Source organism: Protopterus annectens, chromosome 5.part1, assembly GCF_019279795.1.
Source record: "Protopterus annectens isolate FY-2018-M chromosome 5.part1, PAN1.0, whole genome shotgun sequence".
Taxonomy (NCBI): domain Eukaryota; kingdom Metazoa; phylum Chordata; order Ceratodontiformes; family Protopteridae; genus Protopterus; species Protopterus annectens.
Genome location: NC_056736.1, coordinates 420,095,248 through 420,120,811, shown reverse-complemented (window position 1 = coordinate 420,120,811; position 25,564 = coordinate 420,095,248). Strand labels below are relative to the sequence as shown.

The 25,564-nt window shown below is 37.4% G+C and overlaps 1 protein-coding gene across 4 annotated transcripts in view; it reads right to left on the bottom strand.

Annotated features, from left to right (window-relative positions):
- Window positions 1-15,835: 15,835 nt before the first annotated feature.
- The window catches only part of PIR (pirin), a 723,908-nt gene continuing 714,179 nt past the window's right edge, over window positions 15,836-25,564 (bottom strand). For all 4 annotated transcript variants that reach the window (XM_044073077.1, XM_044073074.1, XM_044073075.1 and 1 more), the window contains one exon: window positions 15,836-19,233. In XM_044073077.1, coding sequence (XP_043929012.1) covers window positions 19,222-19,233 — 12 coding nt within the window. In that variant the 3' untranslated portion in view covers window positions 15,836-19,221. The remainder of the gene's footprint in view (window positions 19,234-25,564) is intronic.

Sequence of the window (25,564 nt, the reverse complement as noted above, 5' to 3'; positions counted from 1 at the left end):
ATGCAATCCCAAATAAAACCAAGACCCTCTCCACCAAGGGCAGGCATCCTGTCTGGTGGACCCCAGCCATGAACATATTGTATACAAAAGAAGGAAGCTACTGCACGACAGAGCAAAATCCCATAAAGATAAGGCATCTCTGATCAGCACTAGTAGAAAGCTACGTTCTCTCATACAAACATGCAAGGCCAACTTTGAGAGGAAAATCGCTATGGACACTAAAGATAACCACAAGGCCTTCTTCTGCTATGTTAGAAACCTGGGCGGAAACCCTCAGATATGTTCAGAGTTAGTTCACAGTGACAAAAACTACACTGAACACACAGATATTGCCAACATTCTGGCAGACAGGTTCAGTGCAAATTTCTCCCCTCCCTCACCCCTAAAAAAGGAATTACTTATCCCAGCTGAATGTAATCTCCCTGTCATCTCAGATGTCCAGCTGAGAACTGCCCTCAGCAAAGCTATAAACACAGCATCAATGGGACCCGACGGTATCCCAGGTTGCGTGCTACGTGAACTCCAAGAGGAGCTAAACCCGCACATAAAATGCTATTTAACCATAGCCTTACTACAGCATATGTACCTGAACACTGGCATACAGCAACAGTAGTCCCACTCCACAAAGGAGGCACCTCTACAGGCCCTGGTAACTACCGCCCCATAAGCTTAACCAGCTTGGTCTGCAAAGCTATGGAAAGACTCATTATGGAACTCATACACAGAGACATTGGGGACTTACAGACACTTGATCCCACCCAGTTCGGCTTTGTAAAGTGCAGAGCCTGCCTTTTGAACCTGGTTGACCTTTTCAAAACAGTCACTAGAGCCATTGATGAGGGCACAGCAGTCCATACAGCCTACCTGGACTTGGCTATCACTTTCGACACAATACCCCACTCTGGCATCATAGACAAGCTCAACAGCTTAAATGTAAATCCATATGTCACAAGATGGGTTGCAAACCGGCTAAAGGATAGAAACCATAAAGTCAAAATCGCTGGTGCCATGTCAGACTCAGAGACAGTCACAAGTGGTGTCCCACAGGGCTCTGTCGTGGGACCCCTCATGTTCGGCATTTATTTCTCAGATATGGAAGCAAACATGGGAGGGTAGTGGCTGACAAAGTTCAAAGATGACTGCATACTAGGCGCCATAGTCAATACACCAGCTGACACATACATCCTACAGAAAGGCCTCACTGAAACGGACAACTGGTGCCGGAGTCATGGCCTTAAACTGAATGCCAAATAATGTATAGTCATCCCCTTTGGGAAAAACAAAGTACCCACATATTATCATATAGACAGTAACCCACTGAGTACAGACAAAGTAATCAGAGACCTGGGGACACAAATCGATACTGACCTCTCATTTGACACCCACGTTGCCAAAGTGGTTGGAAAGACTTCCTATCTTGCCCACCTTATCATGAAGGGATTCGCATCCAGATCAAAGGAGGTCATTGTACCCCTATACTCCTCCCTTATCAGGCCCATGAATGTGTACTATGCCCCATTTGGTATGTACCTCACCTGGCACTTGCAACAGCTAGGGAGACCCCATAAGTACCTCACCAAGAGGATCAAGGGTCTCCAACAAATGTCATATGCTGCCAGACTAAAGAAACTCCAGCTCTATTCCGTAGCATACCGCCTACTTAGAGGTGATCTGTGCCTGATGTACAAGGCCATGTCTAATCAGGAATTGATGGACATGTTCCACCTCGTAAAGCCAAATCCATCCAAACAAGAGCTAAAGATTTAAACCTCAGCACAAATATGAATAGGACATGCTGTAGGGACAGATTCATAACTCAGAGGCTTCCCATACTCTGGAACAGAATCCCAGTTCATGTTAGGCAGAGCCCCTCACTGACGCTCTTCATGTGAATTCTTGACGAGTGGATGGGAGATCATAGGTTTACACCAGGGGTCATCTCTGTGTCACTACTAGGCAGAGGCACAGTAAACTAATTCTATTATGTAAGGGAATCTTCACCGTGTCACTACTAGGCAGAGGCACAGTTTTCTAAATCTATTCTGTATACTGTATGCAGATAGCCTAGTACTAAACTATGACACTGTGAAACTATATATGTCTATGTATTTCTACATCCCTCTCTATCTATGTATACATATATGCATATTATATATATATATATATATATATATATATATATATATATATATATATACATACATACATATCTCGATATACATACGTATACACATGATATATATATATATATATATATATATATATATATATATATATATATATATATATATATATATATATATATATATATATATATATATATATATATACTCCTTTTTAGTTCCACATATGTATACACACAGTAACGTACTGATGAACATCCATTACTGTACAACCTACTTGTACATTGCACTACAACCTACATTGCTATGTGCACATAGCTACCTTCTCATATATATGTATGTAGAGCCTTCAGTGACAGTTGCAGTATGTCCCCGGCCCTATGCTCATCTTCATATACATAGATACAGACCAATAACACATATGGAGGGTTCACAGTATGTAGACTATTATATTAGTACTTTACATTACCTGTGTTTGTTGCAGCTGTTTGTGTAGGCTTTCAGTTAGTTGGCCTGCTGTCAACTTGTTTGTTTTGTTGTTACTTTTTTTTCTTTTTTTTTCTTTCTTTGTTTCTCTTTCTATCTTTCTATCTTTCTCTCTCTCTCTCTCTCTCTCTCTCTCTCTCTCTGTCTCTACCTCCAGAGGGTGCAATGAAAGTATTGCATGTGTGGACTGGGAGTACAGGATGCTTTTGTAGGTATCTGCACATGTCCATGTGATGGCCTCTGCACCAATTGTTAGCCAGCATTTACTAATTGCATGCAGCCTGTTGTGTAGTGACTGCAGTTCTCACTGTGATTTCAGGACAGTGCTATAAAAAGGTCTGTTAGGTAGGCATAGCCCTTTCAGATTATCAGGGTGGGGACCATGCTGGTTTGCTGTGGACACTGTTCTGTGAGTGTAAGGGTTGGTATGTCTCTCATATTTCAGGCTGTGTTGTAGACACTGCAATGCATGTTGTACTGTAAGCTGAGTATTCCTTCCTCCAGTTTCCTCTTCTCCGTGTGTATGTAAACTGACACCTACGACTAGTAATACTGTGTATATGGGTGTGTGTGCTTTCCTGTGGGAATTCTGGTGTAACTGGTATATAGCAGTGGCTCTTGCAATCTGTTGCTATGGCTTCAATATTTGCCCTTTACATTCACTCCTTGTATGCCTGCTAGGTGTCTTTCCTGTAATGTGTTGCTATGGCTTTCCTATTTTCCATTTACATTCACAGCTTGCAATGCTTGCTATATCTGTTTGGGCAGCAATTCCCTATGTGTTTGTTGTGGTAGGGTGTTACTGCATGCAGTGTGGTCTGGCCATGGTGTGGGCCTTGACACTTACAAGGGTATTTGATCATGCTGCTGAGCAGGCCTCAGATACTCTCAGGTGCATCTTTTATCAGCCTCATGGAATGGTACATATCAGTGGGATACTCCAATGAAATATTCTTATATTCTGCAGTTGTGACTGTGGGTTATTTCGAGCATATGTATAACTAAACTATTTGTGACGTGCAAGTGGTGCATACTTTCAGTAATTCATAGTTACCATTGCATGTGTAGTAACACCTTTCTGCCTACTGTTAGTACATTTCACAGGGTGTCAGTGGGGCACAGTTGACATTTGTTTTCACATCAGGGACATCCCTGTATCTCAGTCACAGTTGCTATGTCTGGGCTCTTAACTATTCAACTATGGCAGTGTTTATCCTGCTCTGAGTATGTGTGTGGCTTGCCAGATGCTACTGTGACATTATTACCTACTAGCTACCAACTAGCATGGCTGTTTCTCTTCACACAGTACTATTTTACAAATCCACTAGATTTGACAGTAAATATACATGACATGCTTTGTGTACTAGACATGCTATATTCCCTTTACATTAATTTCTACTATTTCATGATATATTTCTTTCAGCACAATGTTCTTGTATAGCAGTCATGGCTTAGTGGTAAGTCATACAGACTAGTGTTTCCAAGTTCCTGGGTTTGAGACTGACAGAGGTGTTTTATTTTGCTGCTGAGAAAACTACAGGCCTTGTCATTCAGAGTGACTAAGGCACTTTTAAGCAGTTGTAAGTGGGTTAGCGCTGGTTTGCGTAGAGGTCACACATGCGCACTGCTGCTTAGCTTCGCGCATACACGCTTAGCTAAGCACACAGAAGTGCACTCCCACTTACTACTGCTTAAAAGTGCTTACTCTCAAGACACCAGCTTATTTTCTTTTAAAGAAAAGAAAATGGGGAGATAGGAAAGTGGTGAAAAAGGGGGAACAAAGAGGGTAGGACAGTAGGAAAACAAGCTTGGGTTTTGCAGGAGGGATGTAGGAAAGGCCCATAGCTGTCCATTTCTTAACCAGCAACAGCTGTGCATATGTTTGTAATTTGGTGTGAAATTTGAAACCTTCCACCCCTGAGAGAGGTGTGAGGACAACAATATTTGTTGTACAGCCAATTGTAATTGCCAGTTTACATGTCCAGCAGACATGTGTGCAAAATGGGCAGCTATGTATGAGGCGTAATTTTTTTGTGGGTACAGAGTGCCCTTTTTTTTTTTTCAGGTGAGAGTGGTATGTCAGGTACAGGAAGTCGGTATAGCTGGGGAGGTAGGTAGGGGAGGTTAACAGACAAGACAAACAAGAAGCATACAGGGGTGGTGTATGACACATGTGGGGGGGGATACACAATTGACAGGGATGGATGTTTGGATATCTCGAGCCCATGAGCCCACAGATGGCAACATTGGAACTCAGATCCCCACCCATGGGCAGTTGCCACTGTGCCTTCACTGCCCAGGATGGGGCTGTGCTGGGCGCTGTGTAGGATGGGCAGCAGGCATGCCCATGAGTTGTGCCACCCGTGCCTCAAGCTGGCGTAGGGGCCCAAGCACAGCATGCCTGATCTCCCTACACACCAAAGTCCGGACACTATGGAGGGTGAGTGGATGTTCTCCTCTGGCCACGCTTGCAGAGGGGGGATGAGCCCCATCCCCTGCAGCACTTCCACCCGCAGGTGGCACAGGGCCACCGGAGGAGGGTCCGGCCTGGGCACTACTGCCAGGTGCACTCGCCAGCTGAGGTGGGAGAGGTGGGTCCGCTGGAACCCGCCTTCCCTGTCGTCCTATGTTTTGCATTATTTTATATTACAGTTTGGGTTAGTAACGTACAATACCATTCACAATTTGTTGTAACAGCATGCATTAGTATTCCCATTAACCAAACACCCATAAATTCAAGCCATTGAACAGCAAGCATAACACATGCATAATTTGAACAACAATACACAATCCAACAACATGCAGGGTTGATTGATGGCAACAGGCCATCAGGTTTGGATGTATGAACAGGGCACATGCATCAACGTACATGCAAATATGTATGAACCAACAGGACAAATGTGCAGGGGAGTTAATTGTAAAAACACATACCCATTTCATGTGGAATGGATTATTTGTGGTTATAGGGTAGGGTGAAGAAATATTTCATTAACAACTTCAAATACCTATACATATGCTGTACATTTCTACTAGCTGCAGATATATACACACTACAGGTCTGACTACAGTTTCCGATGTGTAAACATATGCATGTTGGTGATAGGAATGTTACTGCTACAGTAATATACATTTCATTTTTATTCATACACATTCATATCTGGCTGTGTTCAGCTACAGCATCCTGCTACATTTGCTTTATATGGCTCTAGACAACTGTGGATGTTTGGTATTTCATACAACCATACTATCTGCATATTACAAACTTACAGCAACATATCCAAATTGTGGGACACACATTCCAGCTTCAGTACTTTATTACACACATTTCACTGTTTGGTTGTGCCTGTCACATTCATTTCATTCTGTACTGATTGCAGTATACTTTATTCAGGAGTTTTACAACTTTATTGGTGGATTCATACCTCTTTCTCACACTCTCACTTGTTTTATTTTTACAATTCAGGATGGTACTTAATTCTAGGTTTTATTGACATGTTTTACTTGGTTAAAACAATCATTTCCAACAGTCTCACTTGTGTCATGTTTCAGAATTTAAACGGGGATATATTTCACACGTGTTTTACTCAGCTTGTGTAGCTGTAATTTACAGCCTGCTGCAGGTTATGTACTATTATATTACAGGTGGAACATCTTTATTTCAGACTTGTTTCATTTCTATTTTTGGATTACAGGCTGCATCACACTTATGTAATCACACAGTACTAGCAGAATCTCTCTTACACTGTTACTTGCACTTTATATTAATAGGTGACTACACTGCACTCTTTTGCAAGCTGTCATACTTATATTTTTTAACAGTTACAGGGAGAGAATTACTAACCTGCCTGGTGGCGCAACCGCACAAGCCTATCGGCATAGGCTCGACGATTCACGAAACGGACACCTGCAGCTGTAATATAAATGAAGTAATATTGGAATACACATCTCCATAATATCAGCTAGGTTAACTTTTTACATAAATAATGACATGTAACTTACTCAGTAGTGGGGCGTTGGGCATTTGCCGGGCCTGCTGGATCCAACGGTTCAGTTGGTCCTGCTTCCATCTCTTCAGGTCCGCATGGTGGTGACAGACCTGTTCACCAGTCCTTGGTATTCCTGTGGCACTGGTGAGATCATGTGCCAACCGGTCCCACGCCTCAGCCTTGTATGCTCCCCACAGGACCTGGCCCTGCATGAGTTGGGCCTCATGATTGTGGACGAGGAGCCAAACCATATATTTGGACCCCTCAACACCCTACCTCTGTGCTCAGAAGCAACTACCCTCTCCTACACCTGCCATCCTGACTGCAAATCGGTTCCACAATCAGTTATGCTGTGTATTCCCGCCTATGGGGCTTATATATGCCATTTTTCCTGCACTTATCTGTGATTGGCCATTTTGGAAATGTATCAGCTTCACAAAACCTGCTTTGTCATGCTTCTCTTTCCATACATTCCTATATATATATGCTATTACTGCATTTCTAAGAGCAACTGTCATGGCTTAGTGGTTCAGTACTTTGACTATGGTACATGGTATCCTGAGTTCGAGCCTGGCCATTGCTTTTTATATTTTATGACTGTCTACACAGGCTAGGAGGTGTGTCTGTGTAAAGGCAGTTTTGATACAGCTTGCTCAACTTTGCCCGCTGGTTAGCTTGTTGGCGCGGTGTGCAGCTCCGCGCAAACGGGTTATGCTGGTTTACACGTCGTTTGGCTGTCAGCATGCATATTACGCTTAGCTCAGCTATGGGCACACAGTTTCAGCGTGTTAAAATGCTGCTCAACCCCGGGCACTCATTTTACACCTGTTAAACCACTGCTCACCTACGGGCAGATATACTCAGCTTGTTAGAGTGTAGCTCAGCTATAGGCACTTCTGACATTTGTTTTCTTTTTTATTATAACACATTTCTTCATAATACATGGCCCATTTCATTACATTTTACATAAAAATAATTTTATATATGTACATATATGTCAGGGAATTGTTTCGTGCTTATTTCACTAAAAATAAAAATTGATGTTGTGGGGGCTCGAACCATGACTGCCTCCTCTTCAGCCGATGTCTCTACCGCTACACTATTGCTTCTTGGCTTACTTTGCATATTTAGATCTTATATGCTTTTACACTGACTGCTAACTGTGGCTAAGCGCCGGGCACGCCCGCACAAATGAGCGCAATCACGGGCAAACATCTTTAAAACTTATAAAAAAATATATAACATGTTCATTTTTACATTATATGTTTATAGTCTGTGGGGGCATGTGTTGTGTTGTGTTTATTGACATTTACGTGGACTCTGTCGTGGGGGTTTATTTCGGGACTGTTACTCTTCTGGGGCGTGTCCATTTTCAGGGCTCGCCCTACGGACACTCCCCCTACTTTCTTACATGGACCGTGTTAGCCTTGGGTGTGAGTCAGCATGCCCTCATGAATATGCATGGCATGCTGACATCACACCGTTTAACTGCAGCCTCAGTGTAAGACTTGTAACTCTTACACGGAGGCTTCGTGAATCCTGCTTACTGTTTATTATAAAAAACAAAAAATCACATAAAGCGCTTTTCGTCAGGCGACATACCCCAACCTCTTCAGATAATTATACAACATAGGCCTTACACTATATATGAAGTGAAAAGGAAGTGAAAAGTCAGCTGGTTCCTGAATCAGCAGGAATCAGCTGCTCTTAAAGTGGCAACCACCTTCATTCATTACCTAAAGTATATAGCTTAAACAGTTCTCATCTAACACATTGTTTTAAAACAATATTTTAAAATAAGATTTTAAAATAATATATAAATAATGTAAAAGATCAGTGTAAAAAATCTAAAACCAATAATTATCTATTATGAAATATTAATGCAATTAAAATTAAAATTAACAGTGTATGTGTGTATTTATATTTATGTTTTGTGTTCGAGTATAATAAACCTTAAAAGCATGTAAATAAAAACATGTAAGTGAACAAACAGCAAAACCTAACTTAAAAAGCTGAAAGTCAAATATACTCTAAGACAATAGTATGCATAGACCATTTTAAACACAGCATAAAGGTCAACTCCTAACCAAATTTTTAAGTTTATTTACATGCTTTTAAGGTTTATTATACTTGAACACAAAACATAAATATAAATACACACATACACTGTTAATTTTAATTTTAATTGTATTAATATTTCATAACAGATAATTATTGGTTTTAGATTTTTTACACTGATCTTTTACAGTATTTATTTTAAAATATTATTTTAAAATATTGCTTTAAAACAATGTGTTAGATGAGAACTGTTTAAGCTATATACTTTAGGTAATGAAAGAAGGTGGTTGCACTTTAAGAGCAGCTGATTCCTGCTGATTCAGGAACCAACTGACTTTTCACTTCCTTTTCACTTCCTATATAGTGTAAGGCATATGTTGTATAATTATCTGAAGAAGTTGGGCTATGTCGCCTGACGAAAAGCGCATTTGTAAAGATTCTTGGACATTTTTGGACAATATAAACCACCTACAATATCAAGATGATTTCAACTTTCTTACAATAGATGTGAAAGACTTGTATTCATCAATTGAAAACACACTTTATTCTCTAGCGCCTCAGCTCAAAAAAGCCTTCAAGGAGTAACAGTTCATGTACACAAGTAGTTTATATAACACCAGCTATCCTAATCATTCAATTACACATTCAATTAAATATAGCAATAATCACATTCTTAAAAACACAGTACTTCAAATTAAACTTTTCCAACAACAGTCAGTATTCAAACCTTTAGAGATCAAAGTTTCATATTTTAATATAAAAATCATTTCTTGCTTTAGGAGCATGTTTTTTTTATTTTACCATCACTAATATTATTTTCAGAAATTTGTTCTAAAACAGTAGCCTTCAAACTATCGCATTTGCCCCCATGAAATTCAAAAAAATGTTGTGCCAAGGGACTTTCCAATCTATTTGCCCTTATGTCCCTCAGATGCTCCATAATTCTGATCTTAAACATTCTTTTAGTTTGCCCCACATAAAATTTATCACAATCACATTTAATGGCATAAATAACCCGTTCTGTTCTACAATTAAAACAACCATTTGGTTTAAAAACAATACCATTAATCTGTGAAAAAGAACTAACATAAGAACAACTTTTGCATTTCCCACATGGTACCATTCCACTATTAACAATATGCTGATGCATTCTCTCATTAGGTTTACAAAATTTTGTATGTACTATCATATCCTTTATGTTCTTTCCTCTTTTATAAGAAAAAATTAACTTCATTTCAGTTAATTCATTAAGCTCTCTAGAATTTTTCAAAATTTCCCAAAGGTGTAAAATATACCTTTTAATATTTTTACTACATATATTAAAAGTAAAAAACATAAATATCTTCTCTGTTTCTTTATGGTCAGTAACATAATTATAATTTTGTCTTTTCCAACAATTTAAGCCACTATTAAATATTTTATTGAATACTTTCTTTATACTTGAATCAATTAATAATTTGTCATATTTTCTTTTTATAAACATCTCTGTGGTATATTTAATTTCATTCAAACAAGTATCATCATCATTACAAATACGGGATAGTCTCAAGAATTCCCCATAAGGCAAAGCTTCAATAGTGTGCCTAGGGTGGCAACTTGTTCCCATTAAAAATTCATTAGGACAATCAAATTTCCTATGAATACCTGTAGTAATGAATTTACCTGCAGTACCTGATAAGTTAATATCTAAAAAAGAAACTGCAGGTCCACATTGTATTCCATCAAAGGATATACCAAATCTGTTTGATTGAATGTCTTGCACAAACTTATCTACCATAAAATTACCCCTTCACATAAAAAAATTAAATCATCAATAAATCTAAAATAAAATTTAACATAATTATTAACAAAAGAATGAGTGTAAATATATTCTTTTTCCACCAATCCCATAAATATGTTTGCATACATAGGTGCAAATGCAGCACCCATCGCTGTACCTTGGATTTGGTGGAAAATTTTATTATCAAAATAAAAATAATTATTTTCCAAACAAAATTTAACTAGATCAGAAACATAATGTGTTAAAGGAAAATCACCCATCTGCTTATTTAAAGCCTCTATTCCGAAAAAGTGTCTAATATTGGTATAGAAACTTTTAACATCCAATGTAACCCAATACATATTATCATTCCAAATAATATTTTTAATTCTACTAAGGAAATCAAAAAGAATCCTGTATGTAAGATGGAAGTTTCCGAGCCTCTTTGAGTAACACTTGGTGTAAAATCACCCCTAAATTATGTAAAAAATAATTACCAGCCAAAACAATCGGCCTACCAGGGGGATTCCTAACATCCTTATGGATTTTCGGTAGGCAATAAAAATAAGCTGGACCAGAATCTTCAATATCCAATTTATTTTTAACATCTGTGTCCAACCAATAGCCTAATCTCAAACCTCTCTGTATCAAACTAATATAATTCTCTTTAGCCTGTGTTACAGCTTCAATCGAAACTTCACAATATACAGATTTGTCCTCTAATAAATCTATACACATTTTATAGTACTGAGTATAGTGCATAATAACTACTTTATTCCCTTTGACTGAAGGTTTCACAATTAAATCCCGTTGCTTAGAAAAATTCATTAATTCAAACCATTCATTTTTTGACAAATTAAAACTTATTTTTGTCTTATCCAAGCTATTTAATAATGAATCAATTTCAAAATTTAACATAGTATGACAATTTTTGATTCCATCATGTACAAATGGTGGCATGAACTTATTTCTTACATTTACCACAGATGTATCCAAAGCACAATATGCATTCAACTCACTGACAAGATATACAAGAATCATTAAAAGAATCACTGTAACTCAATTCTAAAGAGGAAAGATCCATACCCTGTGAGTCATTCAAAACAATTTCTGTCTCAGTACTCTTGACAGAAAAACAATGAAAATAATACCAAAGATGCAATTTCCGTACAAACCTAAATAACTCTGCTTTACATTCATATTTCTTCGGCAAAATAGTCGGTACAAATTTTAAACTGTGATTCAAAACAGAAAGAACATTATCATTAATATGACATCCAGATAAATTAATAACTGTATTAGAAACAAAACAAAAGTTAGTATCATCTAGTCCTTTTATTTTTGCGCCATTGACGAGGAGCCCCACCTCTTTGTTGTTCCTGCTCCACATAACTTCTTTTATGTTGTTGCCTCCCGTATACTCTTTGTTGACGAAAGTGTTCCGGAAAGTAACAATCATCCACCGGAGAAGGCAAAGGTGGAAAATCAGAAGTTAAGTCACTGTCACTGTGGTTTCTAGAGTCTGTAGTAACTCTTAAGTTGGCGTTGGTAGTACTGCCAATCCTCTCCTATAAAGGAACGCCCTCATAATGACGATCCACTCTAGAGCAAGATCGCTGATTGGATCCACCAAAGAAGGCTGTGCCCTTCTCAAAGTCATGAAGATCTCTCTGTATTTTACGCATCTTTTGTTCCAACACTTTTTTCTCATGTAAATTAAGTTTATCTTGGATATCATTAAGACAGGACTCAAATTTGGCCCTATCTAAGGTAGACATTAAACTGGTACAAACTATACTAATATCTTTTTTAATATTAGATAGTTTGATAATGTCCCGTTCTATAAGAATATTTAACCACTCAATTGAACAATGATGTGCTGCTTTCTCCCATCTGTTGAAAGACTTTATCAGTTGCACACGTTCCTATGAATGGTTCCGAAGGAAATTTAACTGCTCTCAGACCTCGTGGTACTATATCAAGGTCTACGTATCTTTGCAAACTGGTATAATTGTAAAATGTAAGCATCTCTTTATCCATTAAGTTACTGAGCTTTGACACAAGGGTTTTCACTTCTACTGGGTATTCTGATGAGCGCTTACCACATGTGGTGCAGCAGTAGTTCTTTTGTTTTGTATTCATCAATTCCCCACACAAAGGGAATTGAATGGGTGAGTTTATTAATACATGATATGGGAGCCCCCCAGAATGGAATAATATTGTTGGCTGAATTATTGGACACAGTTCTTTCCAACAATTACATCACTTTTAACAACAGATACTACTTACAAAAAATAGGAGTGGTGATGGGCTCTCCATGCGGTAGTACATTTGCAAATTTAGTAATGGCCTACTGGGAACATGAACATGTCTTTGGTGTAACTACATACACAAGTAAGATTAAATATTATATACGTTTCCTGGATGATATATTTATCCTGTTCCAGGGTAACCAACAGGAGGCTTCTAACTTTTTAACTTACTTAAACAACACTAGTACATTCTTAAAATTCACATATAATTTTTCACAGGATATAATTGCTTACTTGGATGTTGATTTAAGTAAGGATAGACAAAATCAATGTTTTAAAGCCAGGATTTATAGAAAGGAAACATATTCAAATGCATTTCTTCACTATAGTAGCTGCCATCCGGCCCATCAAAAACGTTCAGTTGTTAAGGGCCAATTTGTAAGGGCAGCTCGAATGGTTACGGATGACAACCAGTTAATTGAAGAATGCTCAGCACTTATGGACATGTTTAAAAAGAGAGGATATCCTATTTCACTCCTACAAGAAATTTGTCAGGAAGTGAAAAATAAAAGAGAAGTGTGCTTTTACAAAGCAATATTATCAAGTAACCAGAGTTTAGAAACAAACAGTTGTACATTACAGGATGGGACACTAAATGAAAATGAAAATAGACTTATTATTACATATTGTATAAACAGTTATGATTTTATAAATATTTTAAGGAAAAATTGGGACTTGATAAACATGGATACACATCTACCAAGAGGTCCTATTGACTTCCCTAGAATAGTTTATAGAAAAGGAAAAAACTTAAAGAATCTAGTGGAAACTCGGTACTCAAACTTTGTTACATTTAACCATGCAGGTATGAACAAGTGTTTGTCATGCCCTATTGTAAATATATGGAGCAGGGAATAAAATTTAGTATAAGAGGTTTTGAATACAACACTAAGTAAAAATTTGATTGTAACTCTAAGGGTGTGGTATACCTGGCTAAGTGTCACACCTGCCCTGCCTTCTATATCGGCAAAACTGACAGAAGGCTTAGGGACAGGGTCTATGAACACACATACGCTATTAGGTCTAACAAATCAGAGAACGCATTGGCCAGGCACATTATGAAAGCACCCACCCATGGTTTTACTTTTAGGGCTATAGATTGTATTGCCTATGACCCTAGAGGAGACCCTAGAGGAGGGCCACTTTCCTTGCTCTTAGAGAAATTAGAATTGAGTTGGCAATTATGTACCTTTGCATGTTACCCTCCGGGCATCAATGAAATGTATTCAATTAAGTGCATTCTACAACTTAAAAATTTGGTTAGGAGTTGACCTTTATGCTGTGTTTAAAATGGTCTATGCAGTGTGAGTGTATTTGACTTTCAGCTTTTTAAGTTAGGTTTTGCTGTTTTTCACTTACATGTTTTTATTTACATACTTTTAAGGTTTATTATACTCGAACACAAAACATAAATATAAATACACACATACACTGTTAATTTTAATTTTAATTGCATTAATATTTCATAATAGATAATTATTGGTTTTAGATTTTTTACACTGAACTTTTACACTATTTATCTATTATTTTAAAATATTATTTTAAAATAAACCTTTACATCAACAAATGGATAGCCAAATGGCTCATGGATAGGACACGTTATTAGAGTGTGGGGAATCCATATTCAGCAAGAGGCCAGTCACCAGTGGAGTACCACAGGGCTCAGTGCTAGACCTTCTTCTGTTTGGGATATATTTCTCAGAGGTCAAGGCAATGTAGCTGGCCTTTGGCTGACCTGGTTTGCTGATGACTGCAAGTTAGGTGCAATCACCCCAAACAATGTTCATATCCTACAGAAAGGACTGACGCAGACTAATGATTGGTGTCAGAACCATGGCCTGAGACTAAATGTGAAGAACTGCATAATACTACCCTTTGGGAAATCAAACACCCCTGCAAATTGCAACATTGATAGCACCCCTCAAGTGTGTACCCAGTGGTGAGAGATCTAGGTACTCAGACAGATAGTAATTTGAACTTTGACAATCATGTGTTGATGGTGGTGAGGAAACCCTTCTATGTTGTTCAGCTTATAAGTAATGGCAAGACATCCAGATCTAAGGATGTTATAGTACCACTGTACACAGCCCTCATCAGAACAATAATCAAGTACAACTTTGGCATGTATCTCAGCATGCACCTATAGCCATTACAGCATCCTCCGAGCTTTCTCACAAAAAAAAAAAAAAAATTACAAGATATAACCAACATGTCATATGTGACCTGATTAAAAGTTCCATCATTGTATTCAGTTACCTACAGATTACTGAGGGGTAATCTGCATCTGACTTACAAGGTAGTATCTGTCCTAGCCTTATGGAAATGTTGCATATTCACAAATCTAACTGCATGAGGGTTTCCCACTCAAAAGTTCTAAACCTGATCTCTAGCATGAATAGATCATGCTGGAGAGACAGATATATGTCCCAGAGATTGCCCCTCCTCTGGAATAGGCTTCCTATTCATGTGAAGCAGAGTCCTCTTCTGATCATCTTCAAATGCAATCTGGACCAATGAATAGGAAATCATAAATTCACTCCTGGGGTGGCACCCATGTCCCTTATGGAACCTCGCTTGCTGACCCTTGTTATCTTTCCATTAGGGATAGAAAACTGGGTAAAATCTGGGTAAAACGGGCTAGGTTTGTAAGGGCTCTTGAGCCATTAGTCTAGTAGTCTGCTATGAACATATGAAAAAAATTGGGCACCCACTAAATTAACTTTCCTCTCTCATTAAATACTTTAAAGACCTCAGCAGAAGAAGGGTCAAATAACTTTTTATCAAAGGAAGAAATTAGAATTTCATCTTTGACATACTTTGGTAGATTTTGCAAATGCAACCAAGCGAATCTTCTTATAACTGACCCAGTAGGAGCTGATCTTGATACAGCATCAACAGTATCATAAAACCAGTTTAAAGAATGCTTGATTACTTGAGAAACAAAAGCAATTAAATGATTTAGAGAAGATTTAGTCTCTGAATATGGAAGATTAGCAGTTAGCCTTGCCATACTGTCAAGAAAGTCATCAAAAACTAACATGTAGTCTACAGTCCAAATGCCACAAACAGCCGGAGCAACAAGAACTGGTAACACAATAAAAACAGCTGTAGTCCAATGCACAAAACAAATTTATTAACATGAGTTGAATTTTTTTTGCTAAATACTTGCAGTTCTTCAGAACTTTAAAAATAAAATAAAATATGCAGAGGTTCTTTATATACACCTATACGCAAATCAGTTGATATTAAAAAAATTCGTATAACTAAAAATATTCATGTGGTAAACCAACAAGTTTATGTAAAAATAAAGTAAAACAACTCTGCCCAACAAAAATAAAAAAAATAACCAATAAACCTAAAATATTAGTATAACACAGCAGATCTCAATTTAAGAACACTCATTATAGACACTTCTTCATTAATCTCAGGATAGTGGCTAGTATTCAAACATGACTACCAAATAAGTTCTTTGCATTCAAGTAAAGTTTCACAGGCTCTTCCTCTAGTTGCTTTAGCCACTTTTCCACAACAGCAAAAGAAAAAAAAAAACTTTTTGAAGTTCACACAATCCATGACATGTTTACTTAATGCACTGCTCTTACCCTTTCTTCAGATATTGTATACAGCTCATATATTCTCTTTTCAGGGCTCTTTCAGTTTTGCCTACATAAAAATTTTCTCATAAAGTACAAAGAGCAATATAAACCACCCCCACATGTGAGTGCCATTTTAAAATTCTGAAAGTAAAAGTAGCATAAGAATAAACTATCTGCCCAAATCTGTAAAAAGCTTTCCTTTCCTTGTCAGAAGGTATAGGATTAGTATTCACAACATGTTTGACAGCAGATGGTTTTGTCAAATAAATCACCGCAGGGTTAGATATGGGATTAGAATATGTGTGTGTGTGTGTGTGTGTGTGTGTGTGTGTGTGTGTGTGTGTGTGTGTGTGTGTGTGTGTGTGTGTGTGTGTGTATCTTTGAGGAACCTTACATAATCTGTCAGGGTTGAAGGTTGACTGTCAAGCTTACTGTAGGCTGTTAAGAATATTATAATGCTGGTAATACAGGAAGACAGTTATAGGTTGATGAAAGCCCCTCTGTGATAAAACATAATACCTAAGAAACTGGAATCTCTGTTCCAACTAAAACAAGTCTTTAATTCTGGAGATAGTTTCAAAAACAAGATAATTCTTCAGAGGGGGATTCAAAAGACAGAGGGACAGGAGACGCTTAATGTTTAACTTTCTGTTTATTTTATTTTTCCTACGGGCCGCCTAGAAACAGACAGATTCAAAGCAGGGAAACTTGGCCAAAAATCAGGCACCTTAGACAGATAAAATGTTAAAGCTTCAACTGCTCCCCCCTCCGAGACTGACAACAGTGGTTCTCCCATCCCCAACAATGATACCACAACAGCTACAGAAGATGTATCCCTTAGTCCTTGATGGCATCCCAAGGAAATACACCACAGGGATCCAGGAAAGATGATGTGTGGTTTGAAAAAACAGATTTGGCCACTGCAGAGTCATCCATCAGAATCTGAGGCAGAGAAGAAGCCTGCTTAAGTGACAAAGGCTCCATGGAATTTTTCCTTCTCTTGGGACAAGGAGCCAAACAGCAGGTAGCCTGCTACATTGTTAGCTGAAAAACGAGCCTAACGTCAGACTATGGAGCCTAGAAGAGTCGGTAAAGGGCTAACAGTGAGAAAATTATATTTACATTAAAATATACAGTAATAACCTACAAAAAACAGCTGTCCTGGCCCCTAACACACATTTATAACCCAATACAAAATGTTTAGTAAAAAGGGTTTAAAAAGAAAGTTTTCCTCAAAACAAAGCTGAATGAGAAAACTAAGAATACGACAAGGATATCTCAAGACAGTACATTAAACTACAGAGCCTAGCAATAAAAAATATTTTTCTTAAGAAAAAACTCTATTTTCTCTTATTTTTAACAGTTGTGGAATCTGCCTGGCAATGAAGAAGTGTTAACTGATCATTGATCTCTCAAAGCAAACAAGAGTGGACTTCAACAGCAAAAATATTTTGAATGTAGACCAAACCACTGACTTATTGTCACTTTCCATGAGCCTAATAGAAGAAGTGCAGATGGGAAGTGCTCTAAGCCTTTTAATACTGGATGGTTGTCATATCCTCAGCAGGATATAACCCATACAGCTTAGGCTACTGCAACAGTGATCTAATGCTGAACATCTGTGAATTCCCGAATTCTCTTGTGGCCAAGAGTCTATGCTATTCAGCTGTCCTGAGTGATTTTGCCCTAGGGGAATCACTTGTAACATGAAGCCATTAACTTCTCCTTTGACAACAAGAAGGAGGAAAGAAAACATAGCTTTTTTTTCCAACAGTGACAACATTTAAGTGGTAAATATCACACAATTACTATGTTTCAGCAGTGGTAGAGAAACTACGATAATGACAGTGTTTTGGAAATTAATGTCTGTGTCTTGTACCCACTAAGTGCTAGGAGAGATTCTAGATCTGCTAATACTTTGAATTAGAAAGAGTGAATAAATAAAGAAGGCATGAAGGCATGAACAAATAGCAGTCTTTGTAACATTTGAAACGTTACAAGTAATAACTTCTTAAATGTAGCACATAATGGCTTAGGATCACTGTTAACCTGACCCACTTTTCCAGCTGAAGAAACTTGTCACAGCTGTGAACAACAGCAACCAATTCCTTCTCTGTTTGTGCATATCTTTTCTGACAGTCGGCAATACCACTGCTCTCCTACTTGTAAACCCACAACTCCTTTATCATTAAGGCAGTACAGTGGTTCAGAGGTTAAGACCTCTGCCTCACACAGCCAGCTTCTGTAATTTAGACTTGACATCTGGTCACTGTCTGTGTGAGGTGTACATGTGCTCACCGTGCTTGTGTAGGCTTTCTCCAGTCACTCCAGTCTTCTTCTCCCATTTCCCAAAACATTTACTCAGGACAGTTCAGCACTGGTTGAGACACTAAAGTATCAGCAGTTCTTCTGAAACGGATTTTTTCAAGATGCCTGAATATTAGGCAAAGAGTTTACTATAACCGTGTTCTAGTATAAAGTCTTTAGTTAATATGTGCTAGCACAGAAAGTAATGGTGCTGAAACGGGTTTTCCTTTTTACAAATATATTTTAATTTATAAATCTATGTTTTGATGACATAGTGCTTCCTGCATAAAGAAAGTAGAAATATTTCAAGATAACATTTTTACAATAACAGCAATAATTCTTACATTAAAAACGAATATTACAAATAATATCAGGTCTCAACAAAAGCTTCTTTAGTAATGCAGCAGAACCTATTTAAATCATTGATACTTGACTATTACTGCACAATTTAGGTAAAAAATGGCAACTGTGCTGCTAAGACCGATATTCAGTGCAGGTTTCTAATCTTAGACTTCCAAGTGTGTGCTCTTTCAAAACCATTTTGTCCATTGTGGAAATCTGCGATGGCTTGAGAGATTTCCTCTTGTGTATTCATCACAAATGGACCTTGGAAATAAGAAAAAAAGCCATTATTTCTTTTAGAACAATCTTTCTTACAATGTATTCCAAATGCAATATGTTTAGTTTTCTAAATACAGATTTCATATTTTTACTTTCCAGATATTGGGTGTTAAACATTTATCCAGTAATTTATACTTTGGAATAAATACAGAGATTGATATTGCTAACTGTGTCAAAATACAGCTGAAAAAGCATGTTTGTGAAGCAATATATAACCCACAGATGACAATCCAAGAAGCTGCAGACTGAGAGAAAGGAAGGCAAGGAGTAATTGAGTACACTTGGGAATTAGGTTTCCTTCAGTCCAGTGGTTCTGACCTCCCAACCTTCATTTCATTTCAAAGACACAAAGGCTGTGAAACAAAGCTCTATTCTTGATGCATATTTATAAATGAAGAACAGCTAATAAGTGGTGCTTTGTAAGATTATTGGGCAAAGTAAACAAACAGGAATTCTTAACTGCATGGGTTGGGAGGTGACTATCTAAAATCATTAATTTTTAAAAAGCAAATGATAAAACTTAATTTCAGATAAAGTGCACTATTCTAAAGCTCACGACTATGGAAGGGCATAAAAAAGAATGGTGCTATTTCAGATAAAAGAGCCTGTGCCTGTACAACTCTTTATACTTGTAGCTGTGACAGTTTCACAATGGGGAGATGTGCACACATGGAGACTAATATAAGCTAATATGTAGCTGTTAGAAAGGATGGCATAACTGAATCAATGAGATGCCTTAAAAGAAAAAGGAAGGCAAAGAGGGATTGTTGGCATAAAACAACATTGAAAGACAAGAGCATGCATTAACAAAAAAGAAAGGGCCTTTAAAAGTGATATAGACTGGAGGGTTGGCATAACGGTTAAAGTCATGAACTCCCAGATGCAAGGCACAGGGTTTGATTCTGAACTCTGAATATTGGCTAGGCTTCTAATAGTTTGCAGATTGACAGCCTAGTATTTACCTACAAGGAATTGCAGACCCTGGGCTAACTGTATAGAAAATAATTCTAAATGTCAAACAGGAAAAGAAAACTGTGCAGGACAAATTTAATGATTCAAGAGGTTTATATGCACTACAATGCATGAGATTATGGCATAATCTGACAGCCAGTCTATACCAACTTGTCACCAGTCTTTTTTTCTTTTCTAATCTTAATTACAGACAGTAATTATATACTATGAGCAGTTAACTGCTCAAATTGTGACATCTTCCCAATTTAGCACCCTTTACTGTATGCAATAGCTATGATGGAACACTTACATATAACAATAAGTGGTAAGTGATGAGATAATTGCACTGCAAACTTAAATGCCATGTTACTTCTTGTGTTGTTCTCTCAGGATTGTCTGTACTGAAACATGACTTATTACTCAGAAACAAGGTTTCACCTAAAATACAACTATAAAAAATAAACTGAAAAACTATACAATTTATTGTTAAACAGCATTTAACATCACAGATAGTTTCCAAGGAATAATACCAAAAGAATATGAGTTTGTGTTAAATAGTTAACTTTTTTGGCCAAAACACCAACATACATTTCCCCAGAGAAGAAAATATAACAGTTTTACTGAACTAAACTAATAAACTGCACCTGCACAAAACATAAGATGTAGAGTGCAAAATGGCATGATTCCAGTACTTGATTTCATTTTAATAACTTTTTTCCTGTGATGTAATGTTTTAGTATAGCAATATATTTTAGCTGAGCAGTGGTGAGATTTAAAAAAAATGATTGATTTGAGAACCCCTGGCTGAAGTTATATCAGTTCTCAGACTGTTTCCTGTTGGTATAGAACAACAAGTGAAAATTGTTTCCTGCTAGATATAGTAAATAAATGTTTTTATCCATCTAGTCAAAGTTACATGTGTGAGCTAGTATCATACCACATTTAATATTAACCTAGTGCTGTCTGTGCAAATAAGAAACCTGATCTGAAGTTAACTATATTAATGAGCATATTCTCAGCATTTTATTGCAGTATATACAATGAATCTGTACCCCAAGTAAGAAATGTACGACTCAAAAAATAAAAAGAGCTCTGATAATTACCGTAATGTTAACATTGACATATGTCCAGCTCTGTTATGTAACTTTTCTTGTTAGATTTTTTTAGATCATTAAGATATTTTTGGGGAAATGCATTCTAGCTTTTTGCTGCCATAATCAATATATTTTATGCAAACTGTTGGAGCAGGCACACACTCCATTCATTATTTTATAACATGACATCTGACTCATTATTGAGAAAGGGGCAGGGGCAGCACCTATCCTGGCAAGTGATAGGCACAGGGCAGGAACAAGTCCAGGAAGAGACGTCACTGCATCAGAGAGAAGGGATACCCACACATTCACAGTCATACCTAGGACCAGTTTATCACTGTCAAATTACTTGCTGTCATATATTTAGAACATTGGAGGAAATGAACATGCTGCCAGAACCTCACAAGAATAATTGGAAGACACTGCAAACTCTACGCATAATGTACCTGCTCAGAAATGAGCCAGGGAACCAAGATTGTGTAGAAGTATAATGCCAACTGATTTGCCATATCTCTGGAGAAAAAAGTTAACACAAAAGAAAAGTTGCCACACATTTTTTCTACCTCACTTTAAATGTAAAAATTATCATGATTACTTTAATTATATGCTTACAGCTAGCCTTTCAAGGTATATCCTGACTTAGTTATAGTATGTGTCATCACTAAATGCACAGTTGGTGGCACACATCACTGTCTAACTAGCAAGAGACTACATACAAAAGAAAATCCCGGGTGATTATTATCATCAGGAAATTATTACACATACACACACACACACACACACACACACACACACACACACACACACACACACACACAAAACCTCAAAAATATACAGGTAGCAAATGTCCCACTCTGGTTGCTGTACCCCCCAAAACACCATGAATCAAAAGACTGCACAAATGTGATGAAACAGAAATTTCTCACACAGTGTAAAAACAAAAGTTATGTAGTCACCATAATGATACATCTGTGTTGTCTCTTTTCATCCTTCCTCAACTAATGGGTCTTGGATCCGACTTTGGCCACTTCGCTAGTCTCCTGAGACTAGATTACCTCAAATTTAGTTTGCCCTCTAGTTGCCCTGTTATCCAGAACAACAACAAGGGTGCCCAGGAACAGACACCCTAAATAGGCCATATTACAGCTAGAATAGACCAAGGAGAAAGAAAGGCTGGTGCTCACTCAGGAAGGCATACAGAAATCACTCCTGCAGACCTATTAGGAACCCAAACCTAAATCTTCTAAAGCAGGAAGGGGGCTGTAGGGTTGGAAGTTGAGGAAGGATGAAATGAGACAACACAGATGCATCATTATGGTGAGTACATAACTTTTGTATCTGATATGTTTTTCGTCTGTTCCTTAACCAACAGGACAAAGTCCCCAGCTGAAGAAACCCAATGTGGTCTTCAAGGAAGGATATTCCAGAGTATAGCAGAGCCAAACTCTAGCCTATCCCTACATAAAATGTCCAATTTGCAATGAGTGATACAGGTATTAGCACTGGACTAAGTGGCAGCTGCACAAATATCAGCTATGGAAGCTCAGGACTAGAAGGCAGATACTTTGGCCATAGACGTTGTGGAATGAGTTCTAAGAGGTTTAGGTAATGTTAATCCTCTCTTTATGTAAACAAATGAAATGCAATCAGTGAGCCGATTGACTAAAGTTACTTTTGATACCAACTTGCTCAGTTTAGCCTTGGAGAAACAAACAAGTAACTGGTCTGGTTTTCTGAAATCTTTAGTTCTGTGGCTCTACTTTCCCTGTGTGCAATCAACAGGTGCAGCATGTATTCCCTTTTGTTGGAAAAACTTGGGAAGAAGATGTGCAGTTTGACGGACTAATTGATAGCTGTTTCTGATGTCATCTTAGGTAAGAAAGAAGGGTAAGTCTGGAGGGACATTCTATCCTTATGAAAAATAAGATATGGTGGTTAGGAAGAGAGTGCCTTGGATTCTGACACTCATCTAGTTGATGTAACTGCAACCAGAAAAATGTTTTTTTAAGACAAACACTTAAGTCCACCTTGATAGAGGGCTCAAGGGGAAACTGCATCAAAGCTTGCAAAAGTACTGTTAAATCCTATGGGGGTGTGGGATTCTTAACAGGTGGTCAAAGTAAAAAGGTACCTTTGAGAAAGGCCTTACATAACCTCAGTGATGCCAAGGAAGAATGGTTTTCACCTATATGAAAATTAGAAATGGCAGCAAGTTGGATCTTAACTGTGAAATAACAAGCTCCATTAATTATTGAAAATGGAGGCAAGAAAATCAAGGATAGTTGAAATAGCTTCTGAAAACAGGTCCAACTATCTTTGGAGAGACCAGACAGAAAATCTTTTCCATTTGCTCCTGTGATGATATGAGTAAGTGCCAGCATAGCCAGCTGTAGTTCTGTAAAGAATGATATGTCTCTTGAATATTAAACTGATTTATATAAGATGCTTGTGTTACAAATGTATTAGAACTGTATGGCATTTGAAGTAAAGGAAATTTTAAATGTAATAGGTGTAGCTTTTGTCCACGCATTTTGGAAACAGGAGATAGTTTTGTCCTTAATGGAAGAACTATAATGATTAATGGCCACTATAACTGTAACATGCAGAACACTGCATATGTTGCAAAATGCCTGGATTGTCCTATATTTTATATAGGCAAATCTAGTAGGTGTTTTTAAAAATCGGATTAGTGAGCACCTATTAAATATCCGGCATAGTAGGCAGACCAATGCACTAGCCAGACATTTGAATGAATGTAGGGATCATACTTTTAAATTTTTGGTAATCCGACACCTACAAAAAGACCCACAGGGTAAATGCCTGGATGTACATTTAGATGTTATTGAATTAAGACGAAAGTTGAGACTTGATGCCACTATGTACCCAGGGATTAATGAAGCTATTAGTATATCCAGCATTTTAAAGTTAAAAAATGTTTTAGGTTAAAAAAGCATGGCATAGTTATGAAGTATATTTTTTATAAGCATACGATTTGTACACACTTATCAGTTAGTGATTCATGCATTTGATGTTTGTAGGTTTAAATTTGTTTTTAAATGGTGCTTTTAAACTTAATAAACTTAATAATTCTTTCTGAAGTATTTTCTTTGATGTATTTATTCCTTATGGGTTTTAATTTATCAGTTATTCAATTGTATAATTAATGTTTATTGTTCATTATATAAGGCTGGGTTGGGGTTTTAGGATTTTGTTCTGAAGAAGTCCCTTGTAATTTTAGGGGAAGAAAGCACTCAATGTGAATTTTGTGAATAAAGCTGTTTGTTCTTTTAGCTGTTTGGCTTCCTTCACTGTGCTTTTGGTTCTATAGTCTCAATGATGCTAAGGAAGAATGGTTTTCACCTATGTGAAAATTGGAAATGGCAGCAAGTTGGATCTTAACTGTGGAATAACAAGCTCCATTACTGAAAATGGAGGCAAGAAAATCAAGGATAGTTGAAACAGCTTCTGAAAACAGGTCCAACTGTCTTTGGAAAGACCAGACAGAAAATTTTTTCCATTTGCTCCTGTGATGATATGAGCTAGTGCCAGCATAGCCAGCTGGAGATCTGTAAAGAATGATATGTCCCTGAATATCAAACCGATTTATACAAGATGCTTGTATTACAAATGTATTAGAACTGTATGGCATTTGAAAATCAAAATGTGTTAGTAAAGTTGCTAGTGTTAAAAAAATGTATCAACAGTGGGTCCTGCTTGACAGAGAAGGAATATACGCGTGAGACTGTATGTATAAATATTAGCAAATGACACTGGAAGAGAAGGGGTTAAACAGCTAGCTTACTTCTTACTTTAAGAAAAATGCTGTTAATTGGACCACCTGTTGGGCCATGGGAGTGCTTATTTTACAGCTCTGAATAGGACCAGAGATGGCATGTCTGGAAGAAGCCTTTGTCATAAGCTCAGTAAAAAGACAGGAAGCCCCAGGCACTGCCATATACATTAGCAAAACTGTAGATATGTATCTTATCACATCTATGGTAACATTCTGTCTCAAGCTTCAAAGGTGAACAGTGTGAGAACCTAGAGTTAGGTGACTAGATGAGGTCATTCTGCCAGACATCTTGGAAATTTTAGATATTACAAAGAGAAATCTCTCAGAACTGAGTATTCTGTCTCGGGCCTGATAAGAAGGATCATTCATCACATCATCTGCTATGCTCTCTTAAGTAAGTAAGGAATAGTACTTCTCCTAGATTCAGTCAGGAAAATACTGTGAAACTTAATTTAGCTATTGTTTTTCTTGCTCTATT